Here is an 8,734-nt window from a genome sequence, read left to right as displayed (position 1 = left end):
TTTGTAGTAGTGGACGAACAGAGAGTGCAGGAGGCAAAAGAGGCCGGCATTCTGGCCTTTGCGTCCCTAGTGTGGGCCAAGGCTCCATATGGGCCAACTTTGGGCAGAGTAAACCTGTCTGCGTTACAGACAAATTATGTCTGCTTCAATCTGCATTGGCTGTTTGTAACAGCCTGGCCATTCATGGAAGGTGGGCAAAGTGGAGGGCATTGTTATGGTGACCAGGTAAGGATGGACAATGAACCAAATGGATTTTACAATAATTAACAATGGTTTCATGATTAGACTTTGCCACCGCCCCTTATGCCAATTTTATAAAGGATACACATTATAAACACCAGTATACCAATCGCTGCTATCAAGCAAAACAACAAAGTCAATGCATCTCCTGGAATGGAATTATGTCCTAATTAAAACCAAATTATGAATGTCATGTTCAATTAGCTATTGCATAGCTACAATTCATTTCAGACCACCAATACCCACCCTGAACACATGTCACCCAAGGCCAGAATTGAACCCAGGCCCCTGGCACAGAGGCAGCAGTGCTAACCACTGACATCCTCCGAATAGATCTGTCAAATTCAGGAATTTAGTGCTGTACCAATAAAGAACGCTTTTGGCCACTGCATCCAACATCCACTGCATCCCCCCAACAGGCTCCAATGCTGACATTTCAGCTACAAAATGGTTTTCAGCTTGTAAACATGCAAATTACCTTCTGCTTCAAAAATGACAGGCCCAATGGCATTTTGATAGCTTGCATCTTAGTCAGGTTCCAAAAAAAAAATCCAGGTTAAAACCAAGAGAGCCAGATGATCCTATTACCATCAGAACCCACACATTAATTAGGCTTACTTGAAGTTAATGTTTCGGCTCATGGGAAGTAGAGGCAAAATTACTGAGCATACAGCTGTGTCATGAGAATTTTGTAAACTTTATTAATCCCTCTGGTAACACGACATGAGGGCAGCAGGAGGGGGAAGTCAAATGCACATCCATTTCTTTTTGCTAACCAATAAGTTTGCGCAACTGTACAAAGTAAATATTCACAATACCTTTGATGCTGAAGCTTTAAACAGCACAAATTTCCCTTAAATGCACTGTCACCACTAGAACCAGCAATTTCATACTGGGCTGAATCAAATTCTCATTCTCATTATCACATGGCCCCCAACTAACTGCTGTTCAACAAAGACAATTTGCCAGGTGTTCTGCTAATATTCAAAAAATTTTTTTTGCTGACTGACACCTTGGGTTACATTCTATTAAACCTAATATTCATGATTAGCAACAAGGCTCCTTATCATAAATTTTACATTAGGCACAAATGTTTTATTAACAGTGGCACACACACCATATTTGGCATGGAGGCCCGAACTGATGCAGAACGAGGCCCGAACTGATGCAGAACAGAGTGCTCCATCCATAGAAGCTAGAACCCTTCACACAAGGGAGGCCAAAACGAGAATTTAGTGCTGTACCAATAAAGAACGCAAAAAAGTCTGTATTTGCCTTTAACTGCACTTTTTAGCATTAAATATTTGGCAACGCATGCAAATACTGAAAATTAATTCCAAGCATAAACTCCAGGGGAATATTTGAATGCTGCCTTCAGTACCATTATTCCTCATCTCAATGCATCACCCAAGGTATACATGGGTGGGAAGAAATACAGTTCACATTGCACTAAGCCACCAGCTTCGTAAACAAAACTGGTAGCAAATCTACTGGAAATATTTATTACTAGATTCAGTAAACCAGTTAATACTTTCCTTAACCTCATTCTTCAGTGCCTCAATTTGTATTTCCTAAATACAATTTTAAAAAAGCTACATTTTAGTGTTTTGAAATGTAATAGTGGGTAATAAATAACAGTAACAGAAGTCCTTTATAAATCTTCATGCTGCAGAAGTGTTCAGCCATAATCCTGTGTTCTTATGGAGGTCATGTGCTTTCATGAAGATTTGGATAGCAATGGTGAAACTTGACAATGCGTGATATTCTACATGTTGAAGCCATAAGCAGGCTGCGCATAGCCAGCCGGATAACCATAAGCATAACCAGGCTGCGGGGGAACTGCAGTGGAGCCTGCCGTCAACATCAGCTGCTGACCTAGAAAAATCAGAAAGTAAAAATATTACAATTTGGATGGCATCATATACTGCTGCAATGGGCACTGCCAGTGGTTTACACAGGACAAATTTCAAGACCGCTACCATTAATTCATATCCATTTGAGACTACAGAAAAAAAATACCACAGGGCAGCACGGTGGCACAGTGGTTAGCACTGCAGTCTCACAGCACCAAGGTCCCAGGTTCAATTCCGGCTCTGGGTCACTGTCCCTGTGGAGTTTGCACATTTTCTCCATGTTTACATCGATTTTGCCCCCACAACCCAAAGATGCAGGGTAGGTGAATTGGCCATGTGGAAATTGCCCCTTAATTGGAAAAAATGAATTGGGTACTCAATTTAAAAAAAAAAAAATACCCAAGCAAATCTGCTTTATAAAATGAAGTTTCATCCGCTTTATAAAATGAAGTTTCATGGTGCCAAGTTACTAAATGCTCCAAGTTACCAAATGCTCCAAACAAGCTTCCAACACGTCCCTTCCACCTCCGATCCATGAATTAAGCAGTGTTCAGAGTAGATCATGGAGAAAGCCAGTAAAATTTCCAGAGGTGGAATCTCAACATTGCTACTGCGTTGGGTGACATAAACGTCACAACTTAATCAGTAGCCCAGACCACAACTTACTTGGTGGTGCCAATTTGACAAATTAACTTTCAAATATATGCCATTGTGTAGATACAATGGATATAGTTTACAAATTGGCAGACATACAACCCTGCACCAATTGAAGTAGAAGGGTTGAAAAGGGAAATAGTGAGTGGATAGAAAGTTGTTGCAGGGCATCAAATCTGTATCTAGATATATGGAAACAGGTTCAATTTGCTGGTGACAAGGTGATTTGTACAAGAACAGGTCTTTAGGAGGTATAAAAGTTAGCAGAGAGCAGAAACAAGGCTTCAAATTGGGGAAAATGGAGGTACAAGTGAGAAGCTGGGAGCTTTGAGATTACAATTATATACATTCATTGAAAGCACATGTACAGAAAACCAAGTTGAATTTTAGCCCCACTTGCTGCAGTGAAACTTTCTTTGATGTGAATAGCAGCTGTGTTTAATAAGACCATAAGACATAGGAGCGGAAGGAAGGCCATTCGGCCCATCGAGTCGAATGGCTGATTTCAACTCCCATTTACCCGCTCTCTCCCCATAGCCCTTAATTCTTCGAGAAATCAAGAATTTATCAACTTGTCTCTTAAAGACACCCAACGTCCCGGCCTCCACCGCCGCTGTGGCAATGAATTCCACAGACCCACCACACTCTGGCTGAAGAAATTTCTCCTCATCTCGGTGCTAAAGTGATTCCCTTTTATTCTAAGGCTGTGCCCCCAGGTCCATGTCTCCCCTGCTAATGGAAACAACTTCCCTACGTCCACCCTATCTAAGCCATTCATTATCTTGTAAGTTTCTATTAGATCTCCCCTCAACCTCCTAAACTCCAATGAATATAATCCCAGGATCCTCAGACGTTCATCGTATGTTAGGCCTACCATTCCTGGGATCATCTGTGAGAATCTCCGCTGGACCCGCTCCAGTGCCAGTATGCCCTCCCCGAGGTGTGGGGCCCAAAATTGCTCAGTATTCTAAATGGGGCCTAACTAGTGCTTTATAAAGCTTCAGAAGTCCATCCCTGCTTTTACATTCCAAGCCTAGAGATAAATGACAACATGCATTTGTTTTCTTAATTACGGACTCAACCTGCAAGTTTACCTTTAGAGAATCCTGGACTAGGACTCCCAAGTCCCTTTGCACTTCAGCATTATGAATTTCGTCACCGTTTAGAAAATAGTCCATGCCTCTATTCTTTTTTCCAAAGTGCAAGACTTTGCACTTGCCCACGTTGAATTTCAGCCATTTCTCGGACCACTCTCCCAAACTGTCTAAATCTTTCTGCAGCCTCCCCACCTCCTCAATACTACCTGCCCCTCCACCTATCTTTGTATCATCGGCACACTTAGCCAGAATGCCCCCAGTCCAGTCATCTAGATCTTTAATACATAAAGAAAACAGCTGTGGCCCCAACACTGAACCCTGCGGGACAATGTAGCCATGTAAAATGGCTGCTTCCCGATTAATTTGGCCAAAACCAGATTTAAAATGGCTAACCGGAAAGGCTGATGGGAAAAGCAGGTAACAAGTCACAAACTGACAGCTGCAGGCAGAATATCATATTCGGCTCTGGGGAAGTCTGCCCAGTTCGATACTCAGGACTATTAGCAGCCCATCAACCCAGACATCTGCAGTTTAATCAGCTATCCCCGGGAACAATTGCAACATATTAGCAATTGAATACCGGGCCAGACCTGTCGGCGCCTGCAGTGGCCGAAACAAAGGCAGGTGAACGACCACCACCCAATCGAGGAATCGCCTTGCAATTGGACGTATCGAACCCAGTGATTGGGAACAAGTCCAATCACTTGGGACTCAGGGTCAAGGGCCGCCCTGAGGGGTGGGAAGCCCCTGGGCCCTATAAAGTGAGGGGCCAAGTTCAGATCTCTCTCTCTCTCTCCTTCGCCTGCTTGAGACCTTCGCAAGAACATCAACCGGCAACTGTAAGTTTGAATCCAGCGATCGCTATCCGATAAAGACTCCTAGCCATCGACCTGCATCAGCCTTTTGAATCCCACGGGCCAAATCCAATTGGATAAGCCATTAGTTTCCCTGACCTGGTGGGCTCTTCCTATAAGTATTGGCCAGTAGTAGGTTTATTATATAGATAGTAGGATTATTGTATAAACATTACTTGTTGTATATAATAAATGACCGTTGATTTCAATCTTACTAAGCGGTGTGCTGACTTATTAATCATAACTTGAACCACGTGGCAGTATCAGAAAGATACCTGGCGACTCGTGAGCAAAGGTGACGTAATCAGAGCCAATAGACTAAGGCTAAAGAGAGCAACAACACCACTAGTCACCGGTTGCCATTCCGAAAAAGAACCTTTTATCCCAACTCTCTGCCTTCTGCCTGACAGCCAATCATCAATCCATGTTAGTACCTTGCCTCGAATACCATGAGCCCTTATTTTACTCAGCAGTCTCCCGTAAGGCACCTTATCAAAGGCCTTTTGGAAGTCAAGATAGATAACATCCATTGGCTCTCCTTGGTCTAACCTATTTGTTATCTCTTCAAAGAACTCTAACAGGTTTGTCAGGCACGACCTCCCCTTACTAAATCCATGCTGACTTGTCCTAATCTGACCCTGCATTTCCAAGAATTTAGAAATCTCATCCTTAACAATGGATTCTAGAATCTTGCCAACAACCGAGGTTAGGCTAATTGGCCTATAATTTTCCATATTTTTCCTTGTTCCCTTCTTGAACAGGGGGGTTACAACAGCGATTTTCCAATCATGAGACTTTCCCAGACTTCTGAATCATAACTAACGCCTCCACTATTTCTTCAGCTATCTCCTTTAGAACTCTAGGATGTAGCCCATCTGGGCCCGGAGATTTGTCAATTTTTAGACCTCTTAGTTTCTCTAGCACTTTCTCCTTTGTGATGGCTACCATATTCAACTCTGCCCCCTGACTCCTGAATTGTTGGGATATTACTAGTGTCTCCTACTATGAAGATTGACACAAAGTACTTATTTAGTTCCTCAGCTATTTCCTGGTCTCCCATCACTAGATTACCAGCGTCATTTTGGAGCGGCCCAATGTCTACTTTTGCCTCCAGTTTGTTTTTAATGTATTTAAAGAAACGTTTACTATCATTCCTAATGTTACTGGCTAGCCTACCTTAATATTTGATCCTCTTTCCTTATTTCTCCTAGTTATCCTCGGTTTGATTTTGTAGCCTTCCCAATCTTCTGACTTCCCACTACTCTTTGCCACATTATAGGCTTTCTCTTTTGCTTTGATGCATTCCCTAACTTCCTTTGTCAGCCATGACTGCCTAATCCCCCCTCTGATAACCTTTCTTTTCTTTGGGGATAAACCTCTGTACTGTGTCCTCAATTACTCCCAGAAACTCCTGCCATTGCTGTTCTACTGTCTTTCCCACTAGGGTCTGCTCCCAGTCGATTTTCGTCAGTTCCTCCCTCATGCCCCTGTAGTTACCTTTATTTAACTGTAACACCTTTACATCTGATTCTACCTGCTTTTTCAAATTGCAGACTGAATTCTACCATATTATGATCACTGCCTCCTAATCACTGCCCCTTACTTTAAGATCTTTAATCAAGTCTGGCTCATTACATAACACTCTCGTGGGCTCCATCACAAGCTGTTCCAAAAAGCCCTCCTGTAAACATTCAATTAATTCCCTTTCTTTGGGTCCACTGGCAACATTTATCCAGTCCACCTGCATATTGAAGTCCCCCATGATCACTGTGACCTTGCCTTTCTGACATGCCCTTTCTATTTTGTGGTGCATTTTGTGCCCCTGACCCCTGTTAGGAGGCCTGTACGTAACTCCCATTATGGTTTTTTTGCCTTTGTGGTTCCTCAACTCTACCCACAGACTCTACATCATCTGACCCCATGTTGTTTAGGAATGAAATTAAATCAATAGCACTAATTAACAAGGCATCCCCACTCCCTCTACCCACCTGTCTTTTCCAATCTTCTATAGGCTGCTACTTGGATATTTAACATGCAGCTAATCTTGTATGATAGTTCATTAATCTCGTGAAGGAATGCTTTGTGCTGTAGTCACTAATTTAATGATTAGTCATCAAATGGTTTGTACAGTGTGAGGGTCCAGTATGGAATTCCTCACCGACAGGCCCAAGCCAGCAACGGTCCCTCAGCTCAGTCCGCAGACATATTAGCAGAACACTTTGTGGGGAGTTCCAGACATGGAATACACCCTGTGCCACTCAGTTCCCTTAGTGTTTACTCTATGGCGATGGCCAGTGACATCCAACACAGAGGAAGCAGGCACATACCTGAAGCTAGAAGACGTCAAGGGTCCAAAAATCATTGTTTGACAAGCCAAGCCCACCATAAAATTCATCATTTCCATGTCTGCCTGACCGGTTGGACACTTCCAGCACATTTTACTGTACCAGATTTCAAGTTTTGCTCTTGGACATCACCTCACTAGGATAGACGATGAGCAAACAAACTACCGAGTTGCACGTAGACCAGGCGAAGGAATGAAGTCAATTGGATTCTAAAAAGTTATAATCTTTGTGCATGTGATATCCAAACCAAAAACACTTATTTATATATTACAGCTCAACTAAGCAAACCTACCAAATACTAGAGGAGCTGGTTCAGTCACTTGGTCTTCATCTTTCCTCAAGCTATCTGAAGCATCAAGTTTATCGACCTATGATTTAAAGAAAAATGAAGATGACTCAGTTGAGACAACATAAGCCATTTATCCTCCAATCTGACGTTACAAAATAAACATACAAAATAGGGTTAATACAGCCAGGATACTTACCTTTTTCTGTATTTGCGTTAGGAAAGTCACAAAAAGGCATTCTATGTGGAGGGGAACTGTCTACAGTGAGCAAGTTACCTGATTAAAATCTACACAATATATTTAGGTTCAATGCATTGAACGTGGAAAGACTGTGGGTGGCAAATCATTAATATGCATAACCTTCCCAAGCATTTAATGTTAAAAATGAAATTGTCAATGTTAAATGAACATAAAGATTGTTAAAAGGCTAGAGTAAATTTTGCAGAAGACATTTTCCTAGTTCTCTCTTTCAGGGACAACTTGGTGACAAGGTGGTTCTACAAACAGCAAACTACCTTAATGGATCCAGGTTCCATTAAGCATGGGTTTAAATAATTAAATTTACTGTACCTGCACTCTTTGGAGTCACTGAAGAGGGTTCAGAATCAGGAAAGCATGCAAAGGGCAGAGTGTGGCCTCTATTGCTGCCCTATCAGCCAGCGTATGAAACATAGGGCGTTGTAACATTTAACACCATACCCAATTAGTATATTTACCCCAGCCTTCGGAGTTACAAGAATTTTTCCAAAATGGCATTATTTTTGGAACAGGGGCATAATGAAATGAAGCCTATTCAAAATGAAATGAAAATCGCTATTGTCACAAGCAGGCTTCAAATGAAGTTACTGTGAAAAGCCCCTAGTCGCCACATTCCAGTGCCTGTTCGGGGAGGCTGGTACGGGAATGCTGCTGGCCTGCCTTGGTCTGCTTTAAAAGCCAGCTATTTAGCCCAGTGCGCTAAACCAGCCCCTGGTATAGGAGACAGTAGCCAGTATCCCAAGCAGGAACAACTTGCACCCACACCAAATCTTCTGTAGTAAACATGGCAGGAAAGAGGGTAGAGGAATAGGGATAATCATTATCCAACAATTACAGCCCAACATAAACCACCTTGATTCAAGTGGGGTGCATGCCTACACATTGTAACCGATTCCAGTGTGATCACGGAGGCAGCAAACAAAGCCGGTTACTATGCACTTGCTGTCGACTGCATCAAATGCCAGTTAGCCGTATCAATATTGCTGGTCTTTAATTGGTTATTGAGCATTAGCTTCAGCTCAAAACGTTGCGACAGGGAAGGAAACCAGTTAAAAGAAATCATTTGTTATGCTGCTTAGTTAAGGGAAATTAAACGCAGCCATTGACTGATAACTAACGCTGCAACGCACCACTGTAGATGCAGGG

At 42.5% G+C, this 8,734-nt stretch overlaps 1 protein-coding gene across 5 annotated transcripts in view; it reads right to left on the bottom strand.

The window, feature by feature from the left end:
* Positions 1 to 918: 918 nt before the first annotated feature.
* Positions 919 to 8,734, bottom strand: part of cltcl1 (clathrin, heavy chain-like 1) — an 83,918-nt gene continuing 76,102 nt past the window's right edge. For 4 of the 5 annotated variants that reach the window (XM_072473316.1, XM_072473451.1, XM_072473394.1 and 1 more), the window contains 2 exons: positions 7,336 to 7,411; positions 919 to 2,115 (listed from right to left, as the gene is read on the bottom strand). In XM_072473316.1, the coding sequence (XP_072329417.1) occupies positions 2,006 to 2,115; positions 7,336 to 7,411 (186 nt within the window). In that variant the 3' untranslated portion in view covers positions 919 to 2,005. The remainder of the gene's footprint in view (positions 2,116 to 7,335; positions 7,412 to 8,734) is intronic. The other variant, XR_011934385.1, reaches the window with a different exon arrangement.

This window comes from Scyliorhinus torazame, chromosome 1 (genome assembly GCF_047496885.1).
Source record: "Scyliorhinus torazame isolate Kashiwa2021f chromosome 1, sScyTor2.1, whole genome shotgun sequence".
NCBI classification, from domain to species: Eukaryota; Metazoa; Chordata; class Chondrichthyes; order Carcharhiniformes; family Scyliorhinidae; genus Scyliorhinus; species Scyliorhinus torazame.
The sequence above is the reverse complement of the archived record's forward strand: the minus strand, read 5'-3'. Positions and strand labels throughout refer to the sequence as shown.